General features: G+C 54.6%; 3 protein-coding genes and 1 pseudogene across 5 annotated transcripts; 1 reads left to right on the top strand and 3 right to left on the bottom strand.

Annotated features, from left to right (window-relative positions):
• Nucleotides 1–2886: 2886 nt before the first annotated feature.
• On the bottom strand, nucleotides 2887–5693 carry LOC142451670 (L-lactate dehydrogenase B chain-like; annotated as a pseudogene).
• A 739-nt stretch (nucleotides 5694–6432) lies between these two features.
• VAMP1 (vesicle associated membrane protein 1) lies at nucleotides 6433–13363 on the top strand. Its single transcript, XM_075552185.1, has 5 exons — nucleotides 6433–6576; nucleotides 9439–9565; nucleotides 9812–9970; nucleotides 10624–10675; nucleotides 11086–13363. Coding segments are annotated over exons 1-5 (357 nt in total). The 5' UTR covers nucleotides 6433–6574; the 3' UTR covers nucleotides 11103–13363.
• TAPBPL (TAP binding protein like) lies at nucleotides 13301–21832 on the bottom strand. 3 transcript variants are annotated; one of them, XM_075552184.1, is made up of 7 exons: nucleotides 21576–21832; nucleotides 18481–18711; nucleotides 18070–18342; nucleotides 16206–16535; nucleotides 15497–15799; nucleotides 14406–14486; nucleotides 13301–13563 (listed from the first exon to the last, which is right to left on the bottom strand). In XM_075552184.1, exons 1-6 carry the CDS (start codon nucleotides 21634–21636, stop codon nucleotides 14407–14409), a joined length of 1278 nt encoding a protein of 425 aa, XP_075408299.1. In that variant the 5' UTR covers nucleotides 21637–21832; the 3' UTR covers nucleotides 13301–13563; nucleotide 14406. The 3 variants fall into 3 exon arrangements, with proteins under 3 accessions (XP_075408299.1, XP_075408297.1, XP_075408296.1); XM_075552182.1 differs by having other exon boundaries at nucleotides 13301–13670; XM_075552181.1 differs by having other exon boundaries at nucleotides 13301–14260.
• An 883-nt stretch (nucleotides 21833–22715) lies between these two features.
• CD27 (CD27 molecule) lies at nucleotides 22716–26594 on the bottom strand. The gene is made up of 6 exons (XM_075553379.1): nucleotides 26459–26594; nucleotides 26221–26352; nucleotides 23696–23875; nucleotides 23424–23513; nucleotides 23034–23153; nucleotides 22716–22837 (listed from the first exon to the last, which is right to left on the bottom strand). The coding sequence occupies exons 1-6, from the start codon at nucleotides 26592–26594 to the stop codon at nucleotides 22716–22718; spliced, it is 780 nt and encodes a 259-aa protein (XP_075409494.1).
• Nucleotides 26595–27383: the final 789 nt, after the last annotated feature.

Below are 27383 nucleotides of genomic sequence, written 5' to 3' on the forward strand. Positions count from 1 at the left end.
CTTATCATTGTTTTCAACTTTTAAAAATGGTCATTTTTATGTGATTTTAGGAGGGGTTTGGGATAAGCATATAGTTAGTAACATGTTTCTAAAAGTAATTGTTTAAGGTTTTAAGCAGGATTGTGACATTCAGATAGAGTGCCTTGGCAGCTTCTTAAAGGATAGTTCTAAGAGAGGGCAAGATTGGGACCAGAGAAACATTTCAATGACTTGAAGACCTTTTACTGTTCGTTTCCACCTCTCCTAAATGGAGATGCATCGCTACAGCTCATATTGAAGGCATACTGCATTTGTCATTACCTGTTCATAAGCACTAACATTTGCAAATCGGGTATCTAAGTCTTGGAAGAACGTCCAGAGTTGAAGAAATGCCGCGACGCCAAAGCCCATTGTGTGGAAAATCAAGGCCTGCCAAACTGAGTCAAAAATGAATCATCATGGTGCCTGGCTATTAAAACACATAGCTTCTGGGGCTTTAAAAGCTTGAAGTGAAATGAGCAGCTAGCTGTCCAGCAGAGAAACCACAAGCCCACATGGAAGAAGCACACCAGAGCCCGTGTGATCATGACATGTCATCGGGACCAGGTAGCAGGTATCAGAAGACCCTTAACAAACAAATAAACAAACAAAATCTTATGGTTGAGAACGAGGGGGGTTGGAGCAGAGACCCAAAGCCCATCTGTAGACAACAGAACATCTCCCCACAGAGGGGTCACAGGGAAGGGATGAGTCAACCAGGACACAGTAAAGCACCGATCAAACACAATATTCCTCTGGTTCCTTGAGGCTTCCTCACTGCCCACTATGACCCCAGTGCTGCCTCGCACTTCGGACGAGACCGGAGCATGGACACAGCCCATCGAGAAGAGCTAGGAGCTCACGACACATGCAACCCAGGAGCAGGAATGGGAATAAGGATACCAGAAGCTAGGGAGAAGGGGGTGGGGGTGGGGAGGAAGGGGGAACGGATCATAATGATCGACACACAGCCACACATTCCCCACAGGGGGAGAACAACAGAACACGTGGGGAAAAGGGAGACAGTGGTCGGTTGGCGTGAGATAGGAATGTAAGACACTAGTAACAAGAAGCTGTTCACCCACAACCTGCTAAATTCCCACGGGCGGGGGAGGGGGGGGCACGGCTTCCAGCCGCAGCTGCAGGCCTCTGAGGTCCGCATCAACCCTGGCCGGGCCGACTGATGATCCCCAAGGGGATCCCCAAGTTGGCGCTTCTGGGGGCCGCCGAAACCTTACTTCTGAGAGAGGTCCCAGAGCGCAGCAGTGCGAGATAAGAGCGAGTGAGTAAGCAGGACGAAGATGCACCACGTGCTGCTGGAGGTGCGGTGCTACAGGGCGCCCTGCAGTGCCCGGAGTCCCCAATGTGCCGCTGAACGATGAGGAAGCCGAGACTTAAGAAGCCAGGCCCCATTCCATTCTGTGACCTTTTAACTCTGCTCTTGTCCCTTGTATGTTGACTGCCTGCCTGTCTTTTGCATCCATTACCCTTGACCCAGTGATAGTACATATGTATTTTTCTCATTAAAGGTTCAAAACCATAATAATAATAATCTATAATCTATCAAGGGCTCACGAGGGTGGGGGGAGGGAGGGAATAAAAAGAGGAGCTGATACCAAGGGCTCAATACAAAGTAAATGTCTAAAAAGGAATGATGGCAACATATGTACAAATGTGCCCGATACAATGGATGTATGGATTGTAATATGAGTTGTAATAGCCCTCAATAACATGATAAAAAAAATCATAAACGCTTCTCAATGCGAAGGTTGAGGAGGCATATTATTTCCCTATTTCATGTCTATTTTTCCTTTCAATAGTGGCACATGATAAAAATCTATATTTAAGGAATTTGATACTTTCCCTAAGTGTAAAATAAATTTCTTTGAATTAAGAAGTCATTTTATTGGGGGCTCTTACAGCTCTTATCACAATCCATACATTAATTGTATCAAACACATTTGTACATATGTTGCCATCAGTATTTTCAAAACATTTTCTTTCTGCTTGAGCCTTGGTATCAGCTCTTCTTTTTTCCTCCCTTCCTCCCCCATCCTCTCACTTCATGGACCCCAGATAAATGATAAATTGTCATTTTCATCTCTTACCCAGTAGGCTGTTTCCCTTTTGCCCACATTTCTGTTGTTCATCCCCTGTGCGGGGTGGAGGTGGAGGTTATATGTCAATCATGGTAGTGGTTCCCCCACCATCTTCCTACCCTCATGGCATCGCTGCTCCCATCACTGCTCCTGAGGAGTTGATCTGTCCTGGATTCTGTTTGTTGAGAGCTCTTATCTGTACCAGTGCACATGCTCTAGTCTAGCCGGAATTGTAAGGTAGAACTGGGGTCATGGTAGTGGGGGCGGGAGTGGGTGGGTGGGTAGGAAGCATTAAAGAACTAGATTTGCAGGGGTCCTCAAACTTTTTAAACGGGGGGCTAGTTCACTGTCCCTCAGACCCGTTGGAGGGCCAGACTATAGTTTTTTTTTTTTAAACTGAACAAATTCTTATGCACACTGCACATATCTTATTTTGAAGTAAAAAGTCAAATGGGGCAAAATCACCCGACGGGCCGTAGTTTGAGGACGCCCGAACTCGAGGAATGTTGTGTGTTCTGTTGTTGCTCTGCTGCGCCCTGGCTGACTTGTTCCTTCACTGTCTTTCTTTTCTCACGCTACAATAGTCCATTTTATCTTCCAACGGCTCCTACTGCAAACATGAAGTCAAGTATGTGCTTTAATCCTGTGGGCTCAGAGTCACCGATTTGGGACGAGAAAAGCAAACGGTGACCCTTGTACAAGGATAGTCACTAAAGGCTCATGTCAATCACATTGCAGGTTTGCCTTTCTGTGGCATAGAGCTCAGACGTCACAGGTCTTGTAGGTCCTTCTGGATGTCCCGCAGTGTCTGCACTCTTCTTGAGTCGAGCAACCTCATCATCCTTCAGCATCTGGTTGATGACACTGGTTAAGCCTCGAGCATTCAGAATACACGGGAGGCTCAGTGAGACTTCCTCCTCAACGCCACGCCCCCACCTTCACCATCCTTGATCCTGGATGATTCCTGGAGAGATTCCTGAACATCTGTTCAATATGATCAGCTACACTTATCCAATAGCCCTGTTGGTGTATCCATTTAGCTTGATGACTTCATAGCTGTGGTTGAATTGGGGGGCGCCAGCTCCCCACCACTAATCATGGATTCAGTAAGCACAGTTGTAAGGTTGAGATATATAAATATTATATTAAAGTCATCGAGAGCATGAGAGATAGGAGATTGAAATAATGGAGTCAGACACATTTCATGGTAGCAATGCTCACCTCAGTCCTGCTTGGTGGTCCACGTGGAGAGAGGGGGAAGGGAAGGAGAAGGGGAAAGGGAACAGGGGAGGAAAGAGAGCCAAGGAGAGGTCAAGGGAGGAGCAGAGAGAGAGAGAGAGAGAGGTCTCTGTTGCTAACACAGGCCTATATACCCTTGGGGCGTGCAAGCCCCCTAATTACAGGTGAAGCCATATGTCACAGGAAAGGTTTGTGCTATCGGTAATACAGTAATGGGCGGGGGACAATCTAGGGATATACATGCAATAGGAAGAGGAGGGAATGGGGGTATCCATGTGACAAGATGGGCGGATCCTAGATTCAGGATGGCAGCTTAACTTGAAGTCCCGGAGTGGGTTTGATCTGTTCTCTGGATCTCCATAGGAACCATTATCAGTTGGGTGAAAACCCCACCTGCAGGAACCAAATCAATGACTGCAGGCCTGTCCATTGTCCTTAACAGCAGGGAGCCGTGCCTACTTTAGTCTGGTGACTGACTATCTTCAGGGAGTTTGTCTGTAAGCATCTGACCTCCCCCCACAACAGACACTTTCAACCACCATTTAATGTATGCCCTCTCAATTTTCCCTGGCATTGTCTGTCCCCATCTCTGGATTCAGTTTCTGGAGAGAAATTCCTGCCACCTTCACTGCACTCCCCGTATGGTGACACTTGAGTCCCCACGTTCTCCCAAAATCCATCCATGGCAGCTGCTGGGATGAACGCCAAGGTCTTCAGCCACCAGATAGCAAAATCTAGCAGAATCCGGGTTACAGCCACTTCCCATCCCATGGTGCTCCGGCAACCCACTTGGTTTTCAGGTAAGAATATTCACTGTATGTAATATGTAAGAATAGCCACTGGCAGGAGGCCGGAGGTAGCACTAGAACTGATAGTGGCTGAATAGCCATTGAAGGCGATGTGACCATGTGGGGCGTCGGGGTGGGGGGATGGGGAAGGCTCTAAGATAGATGTGGTGGTGATCATATGACTCCCCTTGATGTGATTGCACGATTGAATCATTTAATTGTATGACATGTGAATTATGTGCCATTAAAATTGTTAGGGAAAACAAACAAACCAAGATAGATTTAAAGTCAATGGAACCTAACAACAAGATCAATTTATCTGTTCCTCAGTAAGTTTACTATACCTAAAGATTGAACTGAGGTGCTATAGGAAAAACTGCCAATAGCTTTACAAATTGTCAATGGTTTTAAAGCTCTTGTTCCTGACGAATTAATTGGCAATAAGGTATTTTTATTTGAGTACAGGTACCTAAACTTATGAGAGAGCTTTTAAATATCTCTGCAGAAACACAAACCCAAGACAAAAATAAGTCTTCCTCATGCCTCTTCCCTCCTCTGGCCTCCTTTTCCATTTTGTGCTGAGAACACCACTTGATTCTATTTTCATTAGACAAATTGTCAAATGGCTGGCAATGAAATAGTCTGAAATACTTAAAAACATATATATATTCCCACTGGTTGGACACCACAGTGAGGCGGCAGTCAGGATGGTATTGTATTTGCTGATCAGAGGAATAATGAATTGAAGGCATTGACCTTCCTATGCACCAGATGGAGATGACTCTCCCACTCTTGCTGAGGAACTCCTGCAGTTACCACCACAATCTGATAGAGTTATCTTTATCCGCCACGATTTTATGTGTCTGAAAAAAGAAGCTGCAGAGCCATCATTTCTCCTTTGAGTTTATCTTCCAAAACATCCATGAGGGCAAGCTCATTAGCCAGGCACTTGCCCAGAATGCATGATGGCACGCACATGTCAGACCAACGTGCCCAACACCAACTACAGTGGTCCTGTTGTGGACCCATGGCTTCCTCTTCTGTAATGGGTACGATCGGCTTTTCTTTTTTTCTTACTGATATTTTTCCCAGCTTTTCTTAGGGTTGCGACCCTGAACAAGAGGGAGAAGGCGCTCAGCAGGACAACTAAAACTAGGATAAGAAGTCGGCTGCGTTAGTCTCCTCCGTCTAAGTGATTAGAAAGCATTGTATCACAGTTGATTTGCAACTGTTTTTCTTTTTTATTATTATTATTATTTGCAACTGTTTTTCTTAGCGCAACATAAAGTGAGTTTTACAGTTGATGGTGTCCAGATGAGTGATAAAAGTGGGAAGGGGAGACGAGAAAGTTTTGAAATGCAATATTCTAAAACAAAACAAACAAACTCAAACCCGCGGAGTCAATTCCAACTCACAACCCTATAGGGCAGAATAGGATTGTTCCGTAGTGTTGCGGAGACCGAAACCCCTTACAGAAAGGACAGACTCTTCTCTTTGCCTCAGAGCAGCCGGTGGGTTCTAACTGCCAACCTTGCAATTTGCAGCCCATTGCTTTCCATTGCACCACGAAGGCCACTTAAAATACCATACTAAAAAGACCATATTGACCCAACTTGGTGCACTGTTGGAGGTGGGGGTAGAGATTAATGGGAAGGACATCAGGATGGCCCACAGGTTTCTGGGCTGGGCAGTAGCCCATGAATAGTTAATTTAGGATGGATGGAGTGAGGCGGGAGGCGATGGCGTGAAGTCGTGCTTTTCGCTTCGGGGAGCTACTCCCTCCGCCCACGGTACTCGGCACCTGGACCCTGCCTGGGTCAGAGGCGCAGAGGAGGGGAGGGCCGAGCCTGTGCACGGAGTATCGAACGAGGTAACCAAGGGCTGAACCCAGCGGCGCAGCCTGCGAGCGCGCCCAGACGCCGGCAACTGCTGGACCCGACTTGGCAGCTAGGTACCCAGAAGCTCCGACTCACGCCGGGGAAGCCGCCCTTCCCGGGCTTGGCCAGTATCCCCGCCCCGCCCCGCGGCTTAGCTAGCCAGGTAAGCGACCTCTGGTTGCATTGGTCGGTGAATTTCCCTAACAGCCTGCGCTCCCCTCCGGAGTCGGGACGAGAGGAGAGCCGTGATTGGCAAGCTTGCAGGGGCGGGGCGTGCTAGGCCTTCGCCGGCCCTCACCGGGGGACCTGGCGCCTCTCCTGGGCGAGGATTGGGCCGCGGGACGGTGACGTTGATCGGAGGCGTGGCCAGCACTAATAAAGGCGGGGACCGGCGCGGCAGCTGCAGTAAGTGCCACCGCAGCTTGAGCCCCTGCAGGTCTGTGAGAGGCGGACCTCGGAACTTCTGTCGACTCACCCGCAGCTCTCCCCCGTCGCCCGGTGTCTCGCCGCAGCCTCTGGAGGAGACGGACTCCCCACTCCCTGTGTCAGAAAAATGTGAGTTGACGCTGATGAGCGGGACTCGGCACCTCCTTGCCACTCTCACCCCCGCGCCGGACTCTGCGGGACGAAAAATGGCGCATTGCAGCAGCTGCGGCGACGCGGGCCACTACTACCGCGCGCCGCCCCCAAACCGGGCTACTCCCTGGCAGGGGGCAGCACCCCATCCTCGCATCAGCTACAGCTAACGCCCCATGGGCAGGGGCCCAGGGGTCCCATAGCCACTGCACCCTCTCCTCGCCCGTGGGGCACTTCATTCCAGGTGGAGCCCGGGGAGGGCGAAGGGGGGCTTGGAGACATCAGGCTTGGGGGCTCTTCTTGTGCCTGACGGAGCCTGTACTCAGGCGTCTGGAAAGCAGGGGCTTGCACTGCAGCCTCTGGTGTTGTCAGTTTCCCCCTCACCCTCCAAGTGTGATGCGCGTCCACTTAAGGGCATGGGGCGAAGCGCCAGAAACTTAGCTGCCAGGTCTGTGGCACCAGATTGAGCAGCTCAGGAAGACGCAAGGGACGATGACATGTGAGTCCACACAGCCATTCATCCCAAGGCCACCATGTTGAAGGTATTCTCCTGTCAAGGATCTTAGCCAAGTATATGAACGAGAAATAGGGGGAGCCAAGCATCCTGCTGCCCTGCCCCTAACTGGCTCAGTTTATTTCTGCCTTCTTCAGCATCGCCCCCACCCCCAAGGTCCTGAGGGACAACTATGGCTAACAAACGGATTGCTTCCCTAGACCACAATGTGTGTGCCAGATTTTTCTTTCTGATCATTCCCTAGAAACTTGGTCCTGGCTCTTAGTGTATTTGTGATGCTTCTGTTAGTAACCAAAGAATGGGACAGGGTTTACCTGAGTTACATAAGGGATCTGGTTCCCTGGGTACTGCACAGAGTGCTTTCAACTCCCAACCAGTAGTAAGTGAAATGCTTTCTAGCTGTTTCCCGCGCCCTGCTCTCCCCACCGTCGTTTCTGACTTGAGACTTGTAGTTTTAACTGTATATGAATCCCCCCTCCCCCCGCCCCATCCCCTAAAGCATTTTGATGAACTCCTAGGATTCCAATCAGTTGTCTTCATTTGGGGAAGGGGGATCCTGGGCAGCCAACCTGGTTCCCAACAGCAGCCAAGTGGGATGAACAGAAGGAGATGGTGGCTGGCAGGGCATCCCAAGGTCTCTGACCTTAATTTTGTCATTGGTGCCACCGCCCGGGACTGCTTCCAGGACCAGACACAGGCTGCTATATTATTACTTTGCTGCCTGTAGCAGCACCTGAGTCTTGGAGCATGCCTGGCCCGGTACCTGTCTTTCCGCTGCTTCCTTGTGCTTTAGGAGGACGGGCAAGATCAATTCCCCTACAAGGCAGTGAGTCAGATGTAATCCGCTGATCTGACCTCTCTGGAGGGTTGTCTGTGGTTTTAGACAGAAAGCAAGGCACTTAGTGGGGAGGAGCTTCTATTGTGATAGGGAAATTCGTTTTGATGAGTCTCTGGGTGGTTTATTACTTGGTGCATTCACTGTGGGCTGCTGGGGGAGGCATGTTTTGTGAGGTTTTGCTTCTTTTGATGGGTACATCTAATAGTAGTTTCTGTTCTCCATCAACGTTGAGAGTTCACTGCCTGTCTATGGGTTCTCCCTTTACAGAGAAAAACAACTCATGTCTTAGATTGGCCTTGGGGGCATTCTGTGAGTTTAGCCTCTGTGTATTGGGACTTGGGAGAGGAGTCCATCTTGAAGAACCCAGGCCAGATTGCCCCCATCTGGTGTGGGACCCCTTAGCCTTGGGTGCTACTTCACCTTCCTGTGTGTGGGAATGCAAACAAGGGTTTCTCTTTTGGGGGTAAGGGAGGTGGTGGGGGGTGGATAAGAAACTAAAGGAGTCTCCGGAAAACAAAGCAGGAGGGTGTCTGTGATATAGACACCAGGAGTCTGTGATATAGACACCAGGACCATTTTCAGCCCTTCTGCTTCCTGTCTGTGCTCTTGGGCCAATGTCCAGTGCTAATGCAGTGGCCGGGGACCAGGTTCTGTCTGAGCAGAACCTCGGCCTCCTGCACCCACAACAAAGAAAGCCAACAGCCCTGACTCACTCCACCTACACAGGCCTGACTTGGTGGCTATCCAGGTCCTCCTTACTTGCGGGCCCCATAGACTACTAATCATCCTCCCGCACATAACCAGTCACTGGGCCCCTCACACAGAGTCTGTCTGCTCGCCTTTTCTGTGATGGATATCCAGGCTTGGCAGAAGAGCAGCAGCTCAGGCCCTGGGCTCACCCTGACAGTTCAGCTTTTTTTCTCTCCCAAGGAGCTTCTCACTGGGGATCGGGCTTTTCCAGTTGGCATCATGTGAAATATTTCCGCAGCAGTTAGGGCCATGCCTGGTACCCCATAGCTTGGGTGCCAGGGGGCGCGTCTGAGTCGGGTCTTGGAGCCGATGATGCCCCCCCCCCCAAAAAAAAACTCATGAGGCTGCCCTGCATGTTCCTGCGTGCCACTAAAACGCGACCCCGAACCTTTTCATCTTGTACTTCTCACTCCTGAATCTCCCTGCTTGGGATTGCCAAGGAGCCAGCTTCCCATCTGCCCGTTTCTAAAGCCAAACTGCACTCGCTGCCTTGGGGTCTATGCCGACGCCTAGTGGTCCTGCAGGACAGACTAGAACTGCCCCTTAGGGCTCCCAGGGCTCTGACTCAAACACAGAAGCAGCGGCTCTATGTATCAGGGTACTTTCAGGGCTGGCCCCTCTTATTTGCACACAATCTAATTATAATTGCTTTGGTGGTCTGGGGCCGAGAAGTGGCCCAATGGGAGGGTTCCTCTCTGGGCTGAGTTACTTTTTGTCCCCTACCCACTTCGTTACACAGGTCTGCTCCAGCTCAGCCGCCAGCCCAGGGGGAAGAAGGGGCTGCCCCAGGTGGGGGGCCCCCAGGCCCGCCCCCCAACATGACCAGCAACAGACGACTCCAGCAAACTCAGGCACAAGTGGAGGAGGTAGGTGGAGAGCTATTTTTCGGAATCTTGGATTAGAGACAGAAGGGAGCATCTTACATGTTTTTCTCTCTGTTCTGGGGGTAGGGGTGAGGGTGCAGGGTGGCCAAAGGCCCTGGCTGGAAGGGACCCGCCGAAGCACCCATCTGGTGGAATTAAGCAGGGCCAGGCTCCTTCGTGGTTCTCTAGCCTCCAATCCCTGCCATTTCCAGTGCTGAGCTTAGGCGCTCGGTTTCCGTGGCCCCTCAGGTGGTGGACATCATGCGTGTGAACGTGGACAAGGTCCTGGAGAGGGACCAGAAGCTGTCAGAGCTCGACGACCGGGCTGACGCCTTACAGGCCGGAGCGTCACAGTTTGAGAGCAGCGCGGCCAAGCTAAAGAGGAAGTATTGGTGGAAAAACTGCAAGGTCAGTTTTCCTCGCCTCCTCCCTCTTCCCTTCCTGGGCTTCAACAGGGAAGGCAAGAGACCCCCTCTGGTTCCCCCTTGCTTTCCCTCTAAGGCGCAGGATTGGAGGGAAGCCCGGCAGCCTCCTTCCCGGGGCGCAGGGCCCGACACTGCCCACCAGGGGAGGCTAGCGTGCTCCGCACCGCTCACTGGGGAAAAGATAACCCTGCTGATGATTAGTCGTTTTCCCTTAAGCGAGCTCTCCCCGTAAGAAAAAGAAAAGAAAAATTCTTACCTGGAAAATGAACCCGTTAACTAAAGGTCCCAAGTCTGCAGCCTCATTGGAGTTCCTTTTAAAGCCCAAGGCAAGAAGAGCTGAGCAACACCGAGCAGGGTGCAGGGTCTCCGGGCTGTTTGTGCTGGGCAGCCGCTGGGGTCCAGGGAGTGTTTGGTCCCTGAAGGGAAGCCGAGGGGTTGGGCCCCAAGGGGCCGTGTGCTTTCTTCCCCTGTCCAAGAATGGAGGGCGTCCCGTGCCCGAGTCCCTCGCCCCCTCGCCCTCTCGCCCCCTCGCCCCCTCGCCCCCTCGTCCCCTCGCCCCCTCGCCCCCTCGCCCCCGGCTCCCTTGCTGTTCCTTCCGGAGTCGGAGGGCTCATTTTCCTGTCCGTGTTTCTCCAGATGATGATCATGCTGGGAGCCATCTGTGCCATCGTTGTGGTAGTTATTGTGAGTAAGTATCGCGGAGGTGGCCCATGGGGGGACAGGGGGAAGGAGTCTCCTCCCAGCCCTGCCTGCCTGCTGGGGAGCGGGGCTGCTCTTTTGGAGGTATGGAGACTGCCCTTTCGGGCCTCTCACCTGGTTTGGGAGGGAGCAAGGGAGGGCTGGGAGCTTGCTAAGCCCCAGGACCTCTTGGATGGACAAGCCTTCCCGCCTCGAGATAATTGCGGGGTACGGCCCCTCCTGTGCCGAGGAAGCGGGGTGCTGCTGTTTGCCACCGGCATGGGTCCGGGGGAGCCGTGGGGACAGGACACCTCCCGCGGAAAGGCCCGACTGTCTGTTAACTTGATGTAATTTGCCGTCTTGTTTTCTCCTGTCTCTTTCCTCTTTTTCCATCTGGGACTCCCCGGTTCCTGTGTCCAGTCTACTTTTTTACTTGAGAACGTGCCACCCCTTCCTTCCCTGTTCTCCATTGCCAGCCAGACTCATGCCCCGCGCCCTCTGTTTGCTCTCTCAACACACGCCCCTATCTGCCTCCTGACATCCCAGCGCAGGCTTCTCTGCCACCCATCCCTCCTGTGTTTGTTGCTTTCTGTTGGCACTTTGTCGTACCCCACCTCCCCCAGCACTAGAAATGCTGCTCGTGCAGAGTCTTGGAGTAACCTCTCAGAGAGAGAGAGAGAGAGAGAGAGAGAGAGAGAGAGAGAGAGAGAGAGAGAGCGCATGCAAGCAATAGCCGGTGCCTCCTCCCTGCCCCCTTCCTCACGTCCCCTCCAGTTCTCCCCAAGTCCCCAAAGAGGTAGAGGCCACTGCAAGGGAGAGAGAAAAGGGAGCAGCTGAGGTGGGGTTGCCCAGGAGGCTGCCACGATGGGACAAGAGCAGGGGATGTGTCTTCAGGAGAGTCCAGCCTGCTGGCGGGAGGAGGCTTGGCACACTTGGGAAAATGGTGGCTCCCTTGTTGTTTCCCTGGCTACCTCGCCTGCAACTCTCCCTCTGTGCTAACCCCAGGAGAGGACCCCATGTCCAGTTTGGTCCGTTTAGAATGTAAAACCTAGGCTGCTGTTGCTGCTTTTTACAGTGGCTACTTCTAACCTTTGAGCCCAAAGTTTCCTAGGTCTTCAGGGAGCCTACAACCTTGTCCGTAGTTTCTATAGGCCTGGAGTCCCAGCATTGAGAAGATACGGGCCTCATTCTCAGCCTAGGAGCAGTCCCCACCCCCACCCCCGGAAGGGCCGTCCCATCACATTTTGGGGTATGCGCTGTCTGTATTGGCATGAAGGGCTGGGCGTAATCTCAGAGAGCCAAGGTTTGGGACTCGGTCCATTTTCATTGCTGTCATAAAAGACAGTATGCCTATTGGCTATAGAAATGGAGTCTGGGGACTTGTTTTAAAATGAACTTGGGGTAGGGTGGGAGGCGAGGAGCTTAGAGGAAGCTACCTCTTGCCCTCTCACTGTGGATGAAGGAACGTGAGGGGGTGAGAAGTGAGGGACTTGCCAAAGGCAGGAAAGAAGAAGGTAAGAGGGCCTCCCTGGCCTGGCCCAACCCCAGTAGTTAGGGAAGTTTGGTGTGCCTGTAAATGCAACCTTGGACGGGAGGCCCGACAGCACTTGTATACTGCTGTGTCTTCTTGGGGCCCTCTCCACTAGTCACCTCTGCCCCTCCTGCTCTACCGTCCCCATTGACACCTCCCTCCGTTACCCATCTGCACTCTGCCTGCTCTCTTGGTCTCCTCTGTGTCGGGGTGCAGAGTGAGGCAGCTGAGGTTGGGAGCCACTTGCCTGTCTCCAGCGGGGGGCAGGGGGTGTTCCTGCTGCCTGGAGGAGAGTGTTCCAAGGGATAGACCAAGGACCTTGCTGAAAGGGTGAGGAGGGAGGGGAGCAGGGCAGGCTGGGAAGAACAGGAGGAACACACCTGAAGCCCTTTATTCCTCTGCCCTCTGGCTCTTGGGGGGTTGACTGCGGGGGGGGGGGGAGGCTGGCCTGGATGCTTACCTCCCACACAGCAGCATTTCATTGCACAAAACCATCCTTCCTTTCCCGCTGCCTCCCCCACCCTTCCCCCTGCTTCCCACCTTCCTGCTCTGGGCAGGACTGAAGAGCTGAAGAAAGCAGTCAGTGTACCCTCCCAGCGTCCCCCCTCGAAGGCCTTCACTCTCCCCCGGGCTGCTCCTTGTCCAATCCAGTGGGTCACCGCCGGAGCAGCAGCACCACTGTCCTCGATGTGTCCCAAGCCTCGAGCAGATCCTGGGCCCCCCAGCCCCGGCCCTGTCGTGGGGCTCTTTATCTCCCGGGGTTCTGCCCCTCTGAGGTGCACCAGAAGTAGCCAGCTTTGTTCTTTGGGGGCGGTAGCCCTTCTATTTTCTTTCTCATCCTGCCCTGGGCCCTCCTCTGTCTTTGCCCCCCCCCCACTGCCCCCACCCTGAGCCACATGCATGAACCGTTGCAACTCAGCCCTGGGAATCTGCAGGTAGGTGGAGCCTGGCTTCCCACGTCCCCATCCGTCGTCTTCGGTTTGGCCATGAGCCGATGTGGGGTTCCCATTGTGTGTCTGCCATCACCTCTCTGTCTCTCTTCCTTACCCCGATCTCATACTGGTATAGAGTAATCACAGTTGTACTTCCACCAAAGGCATGTGGCATATTTACCGATGTCATGTATTCTGAACAGAGGCCAAAAAAACAAAAACAAAACAAATTCCTTCCCTAAACCGACTCGGCTGTTATTTGGGTTGAGGAGCTGGGGTGGGCGGGCGTGGAGTACAGTACCCCTTCTCCTTAGAAGCCTCATGCTGCCCGGGCCTGGAAGGGCTGGCTTCTGTGCTTTGCCTGGTCTTGAAGGCACTAAGGACCTGTGTGTGGCAGAGAAGCCGTCTTTGCTCGGCGCCCGACTCCTGCAGGTGCTGCTGAGAGGAAGTGACGACAGGAAGTTGAGTGGGCTTCACAGGCTGGCAGACAGCTGACTGCAGGCTTTCTCAGGCACCGGTCTGCCCGGCCCGGCCCAGGGGACCTGTGCAGACGAGGCCTCCGGTGAACCTCCCGGTCCCATGCGGTTTTCTTATGTTGAGTTCCGGCTTTACAAATGAGTCACAGGAGTGCTGTCCCCTGCCCCGGTGAGGGCGAGGACCTTGCCGGTCTTCTGACACAGCTGCCGCTGATTTGCAGGCATTGAGTTGGCGGATCATGAGGCCGGCAACCAAGGGCTGCTGAGGGCCCCACCCTTGCACCTTGAACCCATCGCAAGGTGGAGCAGCTAGGCGTGGGGTCAAGGGGACAGTGTAGTGGAGAAGCTTGGCCTCCGAGGGTGCCAGTGGCTTTTATTCTGACAGGGTCCAGACTTGGTGAGGGGTGGCCCAGGACCCACCCCTTGGCCCTGTGGCCCCTCGCTTGCTTGTCACCTCATCCCCAACCTGGCTCTTGTTTGAAGCTCCACTGTCGCCCTCTCTACATAGTCTCCTGGGTGCATCTGCCCAGGGCTAGTGGCTTTGGGGCTCCTCCTGCCCGTGGAGCCTGGCTCTTCTCCCAGAGCCCCTCTGGGCATGTTTGACCGCTCTGAGGCAAGAGGGTGGCTGCCGCAGAATGTGGACCTCGGCGAGGTGGCTAGGAGGAGAAAGGAGGCATGGGGCTAGCTTTAGTTAAAGTAGCACCGAAGGCAGGGGGCCGGCTGGGAGCTAGGGGTTCATGAGGGGCTGGTCTGAAGGGGAGGTGGGTCAGGGGCTGGAGCTGGGGGCAAGCAGGCTCTTACCTTACCACATCCGGAGCCCCAGAAACAACAGTGCAAAGAGGAAGAGGCTGCTGGCAAAGACGACCCCCCAGGCCGTTCTCTCTGTGGGGTAGAGTGGAGCAGGCCCACATCATCACAGGCACCCTCACCTGCCCACCATGCGCCCCAGGGAGGCGGGACGGGAGGAGCATGCGTTGGCTAGTCCCTGGTGGAGGGGCGCACGTCTGAGCCCTGCCCTCACACCGATGCCACGGAGCGGTTGTGCTTGTTGACTGGCTGGCTGTTCTTGTATGTTCCTTCACATAAGTCTACCTCGTCCCACCTCAGGAGGCTGGTTTACTTGTTGGTTTTGATTAGGTGAGTTGGGAACCACCAAACCGGGTGGCCCAGGAGCACCACCTCTCGCCCAGGGCCACCTGCGCTCCCGTTTCTGAGTGTGAATTCTTCCCTGCCACTCGCCTGCCAGAAACCTTTCCCCACCCAACCGTGACCTTCAGGATCCCGCACAAGCCAGGAGGCCCACCCTGGTCTGGCCCCCTGCAGCAGGTGGGGAGGTGGGCTGTCTGTCTCATTTTCTGTGTGCTTCCTTACTCAGGTCGGGGACCTTGGGCAGCATCTCTGCATGCCTGCTGACTCCCGTGTCCAGTGGAAGCACTTGCTCCCACACACGTGTGCGCCCACATTCCTGAGCATCCTCGGCAGCCACAGCGGTGTCTCAGCTCCTGAAATCTGAGGCTGCTTGATGATCCGGCTGTTGTCTGTGCCCTTTTTGTCTTGAGGGCCCCCAAGGGCCCTCCTACCCCAGCTAGCTAGCCAGACTGAAGACACCCAACTGCCCCCTCTTGGTCCTCATCCCCCATGTCTCCTAGTCTGGACTAAAACCATGAGTGAGTGGCCAGGCTGAGGTCAGCCTTGCTCTCCCACCAGCAGCGCCATGCCTGACGTAGCAGAGTGGGGAATGGGGGAGGCTGCCATCGTGGGGGAACCTAATTTAGAAGCAGGGCAGTTGGGACTGTACACCATGGTAAGCAGAGCAAGGCTGCCAGGTGGTATTGGAGCGCGAGAGCCAGGAGCCCAACCCTGCGGTGGGGTACGGGGATGCCGCCTGGTACCTGGTGGAGCAATCCAGGTGCTGGCTTGCAGGGGCTTCTCCAGGGAGAGGTGGGCGACCTGGCAGGTGTACGTGGCGCCGGCAGGGCCCGGCTCTGCCGTCAGGGTGGAGGCGATGCTGTAGGTGTCTGCTGAGCTCTGCCGGAGGCTGGAGAAGGAGGCTCCCAAGACCGGGGCCGGGCTTCCTCCCTGCTCCTCTCGGATCCACGTCACAGCCACGTCCAGAGGGTAGTAGCCAGCAATGCTGCAGATGAGCGTGGGCAGTGGGGCTTGACTGGCCAGGTTCAGCCGTACTCTTGGGGGGGCTGGTAGAAAGGACAGGAAGGGTGACTTCTGAGGGACCAGGGCCTTCTCCTGTGAGGGTGCCCGTAGGCTGCGGAGGCTCAGAGCCCCTTGCCATGGTGGAACCAGAATCGGGGCTGGCCCAGAATGCAGGCAACAAAGGGTACCCTAAAACACGTGAACAAGGTTGCCTGAAGGTTGGCTTGCTTTTGATTGTCATGGCAGGCCAGTGATTTGTAAGCAGGTCGGTGACCAAGTAGGGGACCTTGTCTGATGCCATCTGTTTTTCTAGGATGGAGAAGGCATTCAGGGCGTGGGCGAGCATCAGTCACTCAAAACTGCCCTCATGCCTGAGCCCCTGGGACGGAAAACAGTTTGGACAGCTCCCCCCGCACCCCACCGCCCCTGGCCACCGGAGCCCTGCCTCACCTTGCACGCTCAGCCGGATGATTTGCTGAGCTCGGTACAGAGAGGTGGTGACCTGGCAGATGTAGGCCCCCTCGTCCTTTACAGTGAGGCTGGGCAGGGTCAGTGAGGCGTCCCCGAGCAGTTCGGGCTCCAGGCTGGCGCCCTCCCGCTTGGCCTGCCCCTGGCCCGAGGCCCAGTAGTACACCAGCTGGCCACTGCCCTTATGCTGTAGCCGCCACTCCACGCTGACCAGGTCCAAGCCCGGCGCCATGGTGAAGCCACAGTGCAGGGAGGGCGAGGCCCCCAGCAGGGAGCTCAGGGATGGGGTCTGGGTGGTCACCTGGAACTCCACTGTGGGGAGAAAAAGCGGGGTGAGTGAGGGCATCTGACTCCTTGGAGTTCCCCGGGGCTGCGCTGAGGCTGTGGGCAAGGCGGCCTCATCTCATCTCCCGCCAGATGGGGGTCCCAAAGGGAAAGGGGTGAAATGCCAGCATCTAGTCCAGGATATCGTCCTGAAAAATTTTTTGCTTTCCATCACGCAGCTCTCATTTTGGGTGTTGCATAGGTTTGAAACAGCCCAGGTAAGAAGGAGGGGCATCTGGCAGACGTGACGGTCCCTGGCTTCTGAGGCAGCTGGGTGACTGTAGGCTCGCCAACAAGGGTAGCATTCTCTGACTGATGCCTTCCGAGGAGAGCAGGGTAGCCTTCTAGGCTGGGCTGGAGTGTCTCTTCTTGGAGACAAAATAATGGGTTAGGTGGATTCTGAAGATCTTTCATCATGGGCTCGATCTCCTCTGCCCCCTCAGTGCCAGCTCCCTGCCAGGGAGGCGAATGCCTCTCACTTTCCCGGGAGTGGGAAGCTTCTGCAAAGAGACCATGGACTCATTGTGGGGTCTCCCCGAGGGAAAGGTGCTTATCTGAACGATGCACTCCTGTGCTTTGCTCGATGGTCGTGCACAGAAAGCTGACCCGGGGCTCAGTAAGACTCTTCCAGATGGAGAGTAGTGTGAAGGTGGGTGGAAAAAGGGGGAATGGATCACAGTGATCGACATAGAACCCTCTCCCAGGGAGAAGGACAACCAAAAAGTGCGTGAAGGGAGAGACACCGGTCAGGGTAAGATTGAAAAAAAAAAAATCAAGGGTGCATGAGAGAGGGAGGGTGGGGAAAGGGGGGGAAATGAGCTGATACCAAGCGCTCAAGTAGAAAATGTTTTGGAAATGATGTTGGCAACATATGTCCAAAGGTGCTTGACACGATGGATGGATGGTGATAAGAGCTGTATGAGACCCCCATAAAGTGATTTTTAAAAACTCTTCAAGACAACACAGCTGGCAGCCTGGCATGTCTTATATCCTGACACCAACCCAGACTCCATCTCACTGGCTCGATTTCAACTCGCAGTGACCCTGCAGCGGTCTCCCACGCAGTGACCCTGCAGCGGTCTCCCACGCAGTGACCCTGCAGCGGTCTCCCACGCTTAGTGAATCTGTGCAGGAGCAGGCAGCCTGTCTTTCTCCTTGCAGAGCGGACGGTGGTTTTGACTCACCAACCTTGCAGTCAGTATTCCAATGCTTACGTGACAGGCCACCACGCCTCCTGACCGCGCAAACTAGCGTGGGTGGCTTTCTATAAGTGGGAGTCAGCTCCACGACCATGGGGTTTTGGTTTTGGAGATGAAAACATAGATTGGCCTTGTGTTTGGACCCTTAGTATCCTCTCTGGACTGGGGGGGGTTCAGGAAGGAGGGGCATGGAGGCCTGGGGGGAGCACCCTAAGGTGATCTATGTGATGGATAGAGAGTACTTGTTCTCTTCCTTGTCTCTGCTCACTCCAACATAAAGTAAACAAAACTTCCTGCCAGCCACCTGCTTCTTCCTTTCTTACCTGCAGTTTTCACAGAGCCCCGGGGGCCCCGGGGCAGCTGCATCATGGGGTCCCAGGCAGACCCGTTCTCAGTGTCTCCCAGGGACTTCATCACCATGGAGACACTCGGCCCCCCTTCAGACACCTGCACGTTGGCAATGAACCACGCTGCGGTCTCCTTGGTGGCCTCGGGTCTGGTCTGGAGGGAGTAGTGGGAGATCTCACAGGTCACCTCCTTCTGGTTACAGTCGGCGTGGAGCAAGGCCTCAGCCTGGGGCACCTGGACCAGGTCCACTGGAGGAGAAGAGTGACACTGAGGGAGGACCCGGGCCGATGGGACACAAGTGTGGACTGTAGGTTGGGGTTAAACACACAGGCACAAGGCTGTCCCTGCCGAGGGAGCCTGGAAGGTACACAGTGGAGTGAACTTACCAGAAGCCTCGAAGGTCACTTGGAAGTCATCTTGGTCCACGGTGCCCTCCTGGAAATCCGTGAAGCCTTCCAAGGAGCCATCATCCAGCACGGGCACCTTCCTCAGCACCAGCAAGGCCTTTACCCTGTCTCTGATACTGGCCAAAGTCCCATGGTGCCCACCATCCTTCACCAGGAAGCAATCCAAGACCACATCCACTGCCCGCCACTGCCTTTCTGTCGTTGGGGTGTCTGGGGGAGAAGACAGGGTGAGCACCCTCTTAACCAGAAAGTTATTCCAGCACTCTCTGACTCCCCCACTCCCCTGACTGGCATCGGGAAGAGGTGCTCGCTGCCTCCCGCTCCCCCCCCCTCGGGGCAGTGTCTGCCAGGCCAGGCCAGTATTTCTTGCTGTGAAGAATGTCCTGGATTTGCCCTGCTCAGTTTTCACTCTTATTTCCAGTTTATTTTATTTATTAATCATTGTATGGGGGGGGGGGTGTTCTTACAAATCTTATGACAATCCACCATTCAATTGTATCAAGCACACTTATACATATGTTGCCATCATCATTTCCAAAACATTTTCTTTCTACTTGAGCCCTTGGTATCAGCTTCTCGTTTTACCTGCTCCTTCTCCCACCCTCCCACCTTTGTGAACCCTTGATCAATTAGATGTGATTGTTATTTTGTGTCTTCCAGGGAGGTCCGTTGTGTTGTCTCCCTTCTCTCACATTTCTGTTCTGTTATTCATCCCCCTGAAGGGGAGGGGGGCTACATACCCAATCTTACATACCCGCTTCTTCTCCCACCCCAGTCCTGTTTGTTTCCAGTTTTTGAAGTAAAGTCTAGCTCCTCCATCAAAGGCAGTCGTTCTCAACATGCGGGTTGCGACCCCTTCAGGGGTTAGGGGGTGGGAGGGTGGTCAAATGACCTTTTCACAGGGGTCGCCTAAGACCATTGGAAAACACATATTTCCGATGGTCTGAGGAACCGAGACACGGCTCCTCTATCCGTCTCCAGGTGGGTCCACCCACATGCAGCTATGGTGAGAAAGGAGCTAGCTCAACCTTCCCATTAAGGTCGGTTTTACACATACTGTCCCAAAATGTAACAATGTTGTTATATTAAAACCATTACCTATGCTACACCATCCTTCAAGACAAACTTTCATTTATTTGTAATTAGAAATGAATATTTCACAATATAGTTACATATTGTTTTTGTGATTAATCACTATGCTTTTAAAAAAATCATTTTATTGGGGGCTCATACAACTCTCATCACAATCCATACATCAATTGAATCAGGCATGTTTGTACATATGTTGCCCTCATTTTCTAGACATTTACTTTAAAAAAATCATTTTATTAGGGGCTCCTACAACACTTATCACAATCCGTACGTACATCCATTGTGTAAAGCACATTTGTACATTCGTTGCCCTCATCATTCTCAAAACGTTTGCTCTCCACCCAAGCCCCTGGCATCAGGCCCTCATTTTCTCCCTCCCTCCCCTTCCCCCTCCCTCAGAACCCTTGATAATTTATAAATTATTTTTTTGTCTTATCTTGCTCTGTCCCATGGCTCCCTTCACCCACTTTTCTGTTGTATGTGCCCCACGGAGGAGGTCACATGTAGATCCTTGAAATTGATTCCCCCTTTCCAACCCACCCTCCCTATGCCCTCCCAGTATCGCCACTCACACCACTGGACCTGAGGGGATCATCCACCCTAGATTCCCTGTGTTTCCAGTTTCCATCTGTACCAGTGTACATCCTCTGGTCTAGTCAGACTTGCAAGGTAGGATTCAGATCATGACAGGAGGGGAGGAAGCATTTAGGAACTAGAGGAAAGTTGTATTTTTCATCATTGCTACAGTGCACCCTGACTGGTTCATCTCCTCCCCAAGACCCCTCTGCCAGGGGACCCCTCTGCCAGTGGCCTACAAATGGGCTTTGGGTCTCCACTCTGCACTCCCCCCTTCATTCACTATGGTAAGGTTTTTTGTTCTGATGATGCCTGATACCTGATTCCCTTGACACCTCATTATCACACAAGCTGGTGTGCTTCTTCCATGTGGGCTTTGTTGCTTCTGAGCTATAAGGCCGCTTGTTTACCTTCAAGCCTTTAAGACCCCAGATGCTATATCTTTTGATAGCCGGGCATCATCAGCTTTCTTCACCACATTTGCTTATGCACCCACTTTCTCTTCAGCGATGTGTTGGGAAGGTGAGCATCATAGAGACATTTACTTTCTATTGAGCCCTTGGTATCAACTCTTTCCCTCCCTCCCCCCCACCTGCTCATAACCCCCTGATAGATTATACATTGTTATTATTATCATATCTCACACCGACCACTGTCTCCCTTCCCCCATGTTTTGTTTTCTGTTGTTCTTCCCCCTGGAGAGGGCTGTATGGTTATGTGTCAGTCATTGCGATCGGTTCCCCCTTTCTCCCTTCCTCTCCCCAATCACGGTGCTTTAATGATCTTCAATTTGTAACGATGAAAATACATCCTGCATATCAGATACTTACACGACGATTTATAGCAGTAGCAAAATGACAGTGATGAAGTAGCAACAAGAATAATCTTATGATTGGGGGTTCCCTAATCTTATGGTTGGGGGTCCCCACCACGTGAGGAGCTGTATGAAAGGGTGGTGGAGTGAAGCTGGTCAAAGGAATTCTCAGCATAGGCAAACAGCTGGGCAAATATTGGGGCAGAGTGTGTGGGGGGGCATGGGGGGGTGACTTCTAATCCCAGGGGCCTGGCAGTCACCTTGCATTTCCTCAACCTGCCCACCATGGGACCGGCTGCATTCTGCCACAGCAGGGAGGGGTGGTTTTCCTAGCTAAGGGAACCCTACTCTCATGGGCAGGTGACCCCTCCCAGGGCCTCAGGACAGTGACTGCCCATAGTACCCACAGAGGAGAGCCCTCTCTGGGTGGTGTCTCCACACACTTTTGGGTCCTTGCTCGCCAGCCCCCAGCCTTTCTCGACTGCTGGGCTTCGAAGGCGACTCCTAGGGGGCGCCCCGGCTTCACAGCCCTTCTATGCAGGGGGACAGCCACCCACCCCATCAGCCCCACCCCCATCCCCGCCCCACTTACCGGTCTCCACGGAGGCCCACAGGGCCCAGCCCAGCAGCAGGCACCACAGCCCGGCGCCCATGGGGGCTGCTCTGGGCCCCCCTCAGCCACGCCCCTCTCCACGATCCTTCCTTTGGGAGAGCCTGCGCAGGAACACGCTGCTGGTCCGCCAGCCAGACACCCCTCGCCGGCTAACGCAGGGCAGCCTTCGCGGCGGGCTGTCGGCGCTTTCGCTTTCACTTTGGGACGTTCCCGGGCCGCCTAGGCTTCTGGGCACAGCCACCTGCTGCAGCTGTCGTCGGCTTCCTGCTCTGCGCACATCCCGCACCCACTGCCACAGCCACCCCCTCACTCACCCCGCCCCCCCACTCCCCACTCACTCCCACCCCCACACTCACCCCACCCCCCACTCACTCCCACCCCCACCCTCACACTCACAGCCACCACCCACTCACACTCACCCCCCACTCACTCCCACCCCCACATTCACAGCCACCACCCACTCACTCTCACCCCCCACTCACTCCCACCCCCACCCCCACATTCACAGCCACCCCCATACTCACCCCCCCACTCCCTCATACTCCCTGGTGTTTTCAAGACCTGACTAGTGCCCCCCACTTTGCTACCCACCAGCCCTAAGAGTGAGACCCTATTGGGGAAGATGGGGAAGCCGGTGGCCTGGGGACCTGGCCTGCTTTGGCTAGTACTGCAGGTGCACTGCGTGCCCTGGGGAGGTCCCCACTGCAGCCCCTCTCAGAGGGAGGCTGGGGCTAGGATTTCAGAGAGAGAGAGTTGGCCTGCCCTCAGTAGGCGGCACTTTATTTCCCGATGTTCTAGGTCAGCTGTACAGCACGTGGGGCTGGTACAGTACGAAATGTGTTTTCCAACCTGAGCCCCAACCCTCCCCAAATCCCAGATCCCAGAGGAGAAGCTGGCTGGGCCGGGCTGGCCCAGGGCTCCTGCCTCCCACCCTAGCACATGTCCACTTGTCTGTGTCATTGTTCGCTGGCAAGCCGCTTTCCGGAGTCTGTGCAAGGCTCCTGAGAAGAGGGTGGTATTGAAGTTGGGGCTCCCAGGTCCAGGTCCTTCTATATGGCTAGGCGGGCTGGAATGTAGGCTAGGGCTTCGTGGCGTGACCCCCACCCTCATGCCAAGGGCTCAGGGGTCAACAGACTCTGGTTTGCGGTAATCCTCCTGGACAGGAACTGTGTCGCCCTCCTCCTCTCGGGGGCAGCAGTAAGCATCTGGCTCCTCGGCCTCTACAGGCCGGTCTCCTTTGTCTACCAGAGAGGAGGGGAGAGGGGAGACAGTGAGCCAAGAAAGGGGAGGTTGGCGGATCTGGACGGTTAGCAGACTGGGAAGGATGCCAGGTGGGCAGGTGGAGCTGGGGGGTGGGGCCTCACAGCGGTGGGAGGCAGGGGCTGCAGGGCTGAGAGGGGGTGGGGCAGGTCTGCAGACCCTTATTTTGTCTCTTACTTGATCCATACTTCCTTTGTTGGTGGAAGAACAGGGCTCCGCCCAGGGTGAAAGCCAGTAACATTCCAGAGATGACCACGGAGATGCGGATACATTCTGAGCTACACAGGGACCTTTGGGCTGTGCGAGGCAGGGGACACCTGTGGGCTTAGAGGAAGGCCCAGCCCGAGACCCTCCTCCACCCAGCCCACCTCTCCTCTCTGGCCTGTCTCTCTTTGCCTGCCTTTCTGCTCTCAGACTGGACCCAGAGCTCTCCTGGCTGCTAGACATGGCCTTCCCTGCCCCTCTCACTCCTTCTTCTCAGAGCTTTCTGGATAGCCGCTCTCCTGTGCGTATTTCTCGGGGGTGGACACGGTGCGAGGGGTGGTGGTGAACTGGGTGGACACTCACATGGCCAGTGGGTCGAGTGCACGGGTGCAGGCTGCTGCCTGTTCTGAGCCAGAGTTTGCATGGGCCTGCTGGTTCCCTGCTCAGCCATCTCTGGGAAATCAGACAAGTTGAGTAGCAGCAGGCAGCCTCTGTGGCCAAGGCAGCATTGGGTGCGACTGGGCAGCTTAGTGGGGGGGGGGGGGAGTTGGGTGGGTGTGGTAGCAGGGAGTGCTGCTTGGCCGCCTCCCCTCCACCCTCTGTGACTTGACAGCCAGTCCTCGCCTGGAGCTTACCTTGAGGGAGAGCCAAGCTGGTGGGTTGTAGGTGAGGGTCTGGGGCCTTCCAGGGATGAGTGGTCACCGAGGGGTTGGGGAGCAGGTCACACTCTGTACACTCCCTGTCCCGGCACTGCCAGCCGCTGGGGCAGGCACACTCAGCGTTGGCTGTGGTGGTGCAGTTACGGAGGCGGAGACCTGGGGAAGGAGATGCTTGCTAGGGCTTCTTCCTCTCCCCAGCCTGCCTTTTCTCATCCCCAACCCCACAACCACCCCTGCCCCCAACGCGGGCCCTCCCTTGTGGACCTGGTGCCTTTGGCTTGGGAGCTTCCAGTTGCTATACTTCTAGAGGATTCCTGGGTTCAGACAGAAACCATGGACAGGAGGCACGGCTTGCACTTAATTTTCTCTCTTACTTGCGGATAGAACTCATCGGATCACAATATAGAAATGTCCCAGGCTTCACAGAGTTCAGGGGGGGTGGGTGGGGATGGGATGAAATGAGAGCAGCATTTTTCCACAGACACCTTTGAAGCCCTCTCAGATAGATGCTGGTAGGGACTCCTTCCATGCCGTCTATGCGGTCCACCCATGCGCGGGATGTGAGGCTTACAGATGTTCACAGTCCCGTGTGTGAACACCCCGGAGCTTACTCATTCTGCTCTCACTAGGCATTTGGGGATTCTCCAGTTTTCACCGGTTAGGAATAGTGTAGCTATAGCCCCTGGCTTGTTTTGAAATCTTTACCGGACAGTTATTTGATCGCTGACATCCTTTGCCATTAAAATATGAATGTTACTCCTGTCGAGGTTGGGTACTGGGTAAGCTAAGCAGTCAGTTGCCCTGGAGGACAGACTGCCCTTGACAGAGGTGATTGAGGCGGAGAGGAGGACGATTTGGGGGCAAGAAGAACACCTGGGGAAGTGTCCCCAGCTTGAGTGGAGCCTGGTAGGGCCTTGGCACAGTGCCCCCTTGGGCCCCAGAAAGAGGAGCCCTGACAGGTAGGAAAGGGGAGTGGGAAGGTGTCTAAGACTGCTCTCACGTCTTCAGCGGTTTCCGCCAGGATTTGACATCACGTAGGGAAGTCAGGGGGACATCTCTGAATCATGTTTAGGCCTTGTGACCTTTGCTTCATGAATTCTACCTCAAGTTCCTACTGGGGAATCGTTTCTTTGTGATTTTCCAGGGGCTGGAAGCCCTGGAGTCTGGACAAGGAGCTGCAGGGACGGAGGGAAGCCTGGAGCAGCAATAGTTGGGAAAGCAGTGGGCCCAGAACAGGGAGCAAACTAGGGCTTGAGCATTTAATTTCAGGCACTTTCCCATTTTACAGATGGAAATACTGTCCACCAAACTCATTCTATCTCCTTCCCACCAGCAAGACCCTGTGGCCTTCTCCTACCTACGTTAGGGATCTGCTGTGTGCTGCATCTTAACCAGGATCCTTGCCTGGGCTGGTTTGGAATACAGTGTAGGAATGGGGACCCGCTCATTCTGGGGACCCAGGTTTTCTGGTGAGGCCTGTACACTGAGCAGTGGGAGCCTTGAGTGAAATCATTTTAATGCCAAGAAGGGGGAACCATCCATTAACAATCTTACTTGTAAATGACATGTGCTCAGGCATCTTTTGTGTTCAAGATGCTGCCCTTTGAGTCATTTGCAATGAACCTCCAGTCCCCCCCTCCCTTAAAACTAAGGAGCAGTATTAAAAAGCCTAGTGAGACTCAATGTATTTCACTGGAAAGTAGTTTACCATCCTCAGTCCTGTCCTGCTGAAAAACATTTGCTCAAAGGGATTACCCAAAAACCTCTAGGTTAGGGGATACAGGTATGTGGTTTCTGAGATTCCAGCAAACACGGAGACAGAATAGAATGATTCATCGCACAGCTGAAGATCGGGAGTTGCTTAGTTTTAAAGAACAATGTGGTGCTGTTAGGGGCTGGCCAGTCGCTGCTGACCCATAGCGATCCCATGCGCAATAGAGGGAGGCCCTGCCTGCTCCTGCCTCAGTCCCACCATTGTTCCTGGGCCCGAGCCCGGGGTGCAGCCAATCCTGTTGTGTGAAAGAGCCACCTTGCTGTGGGAAAGGAAAAAGAACAGAGGTTCCTGTATGTTTTCATCTTCCTAAACTGACGTTTGGGCCCAAAGAGGCTGCTCCCTCGGGGCGGACAGTGTGCGTTCCACAGAAAGCAGTGCTCCAAGTTTGGCTGCCCAGCTCCCCCACGGCATTCTGGGAACACTGTCCGTTCATCTCTCGGGGGTTTGCCTCTCTGAAGGCTGAGGTCTTGAGACCTCCCCCCACCTCTTAGAATGTGAGTCTCCATGTGCTCTGACGGGTCCTTCACATTCTCCCGATCCCCTTCTTCGAAAGATGGTTCTCCACAGCCATGGGTCCCACGCCCCTGCTGCACCCCCTCCAACATGGGCCCCAAGTGCCAGGAGCCTGGGCGTGGGCTCTCCACGCTACTTCACACCCCACATCATCAGCCTTGCTCCCTGAGCGCTGCCCACTGGCACCTCCCGCCTCTGCTCCCCCCCATCTCACCGAAGTTACAGTGCCGACAGCTCTCACAGTGGGGCCGGCGGTGGTGGTCTGGCGAGAAGGAGACCCCTGGTATACAGGGCTCGCACTGAGTAGCCTTTCCGTGCCTGTCACAGCTCTGCACGAGGAACGTCCCTGTGAGACAAGGTTCAGAGTCAAGGCCACGGGAGGCCCCTTCCCCTTCTCCACCTCCAGGCAGCACCTCCCAGCTGCCTCAGGACTCCTCAGCTCTGTTTCTTACCTGGCGCACACAGCTGACAGCACAGGCCATCCTGAGCTTGGTAGTACTTCTCTGGACAGCCTCTGGGGCTGGGGGTAGCCGAGAGCCCCGCCAGGGTCCCCAGGACCCACAGGCAGCAGGGAAGTAGCCAGGCCATGGCACCTGCCCAGGGTGCTCTTCGCCTCTGGTGGGTTGCCTGCTGGCCTCTGCGGGCTGGTCCTCCCCAGGAAGGTGTTGGTGCCTTTTGTTTGTCGCCTCCTCAGCAATGGCTGTGGTTCCTCACCAAGTGCCCCTTCGAGTTGGCACGTTGACTTGGGGTGGCAGTTGTGGTCCTGGAACAGCGGCTGAAGTTGTTTTTCCTCTCACAGCGGCAACCTCCGCCCCTTTCTGCTTTCCGCGCGCTGGGAGGAGGGTATGAACCAGCAAACCCTATCTGAGCACCTCTCTTCAAAGATGCCCCTCCAACACGCCAGCCTCCCCCTTGGCTTCCGTCTCTTTCACTGGAGCTCACGAGGGAGGCATTTAACCCACTGGGGCCTTCCTCCTTCCACCCAGTGCTGGGTGTACACAGCTGCCCACGGACGTGCACCCAAAGACATCCAACCACACGCGGCTCACGAGTGAACCCACTGGCCTCGCTCTCCCCTCCCCCTGTTGCCATGTCCCCACGGTTTGCAAAGCCACCTAGCTGAAAGAAGGGAGGGGCCAGGAGGGAGGCTAGGCTCACAGCCTGTTCTCTGCGGCTCTTGGCATCAGATGCGTTTTGGAATTCAGACTTTTATTTGAGGCTGGAGAGCAAAACTAGCCCCCACTCCTGGGCACCTCCATGGAGCTGGGCAGCGCTCGGACTCAGACACCTGCCTCTTTCCACGACGCAGCAGTTGGCTCGTTACACTCTGCGGGATGGCTACGGACAGTGATGGCCCTTCACCCACCCAAGTTTGAT

The sequence above is a fragment of the Tenrec ecaudatus genome, chromosome 6, assembly GCF_050624435.1.
Source record: "Tenrec ecaudatus isolate mTenEca1 chromosome 6, mTenEca1.hap1, whole genome shotgun sequence".
Lineage (NCBI taxonomy): Eukaryota > Metazoa > Chordata > Mammalia > Afrosoricida > Tenrecidae > Tenrec > Tenrec ecaudatus.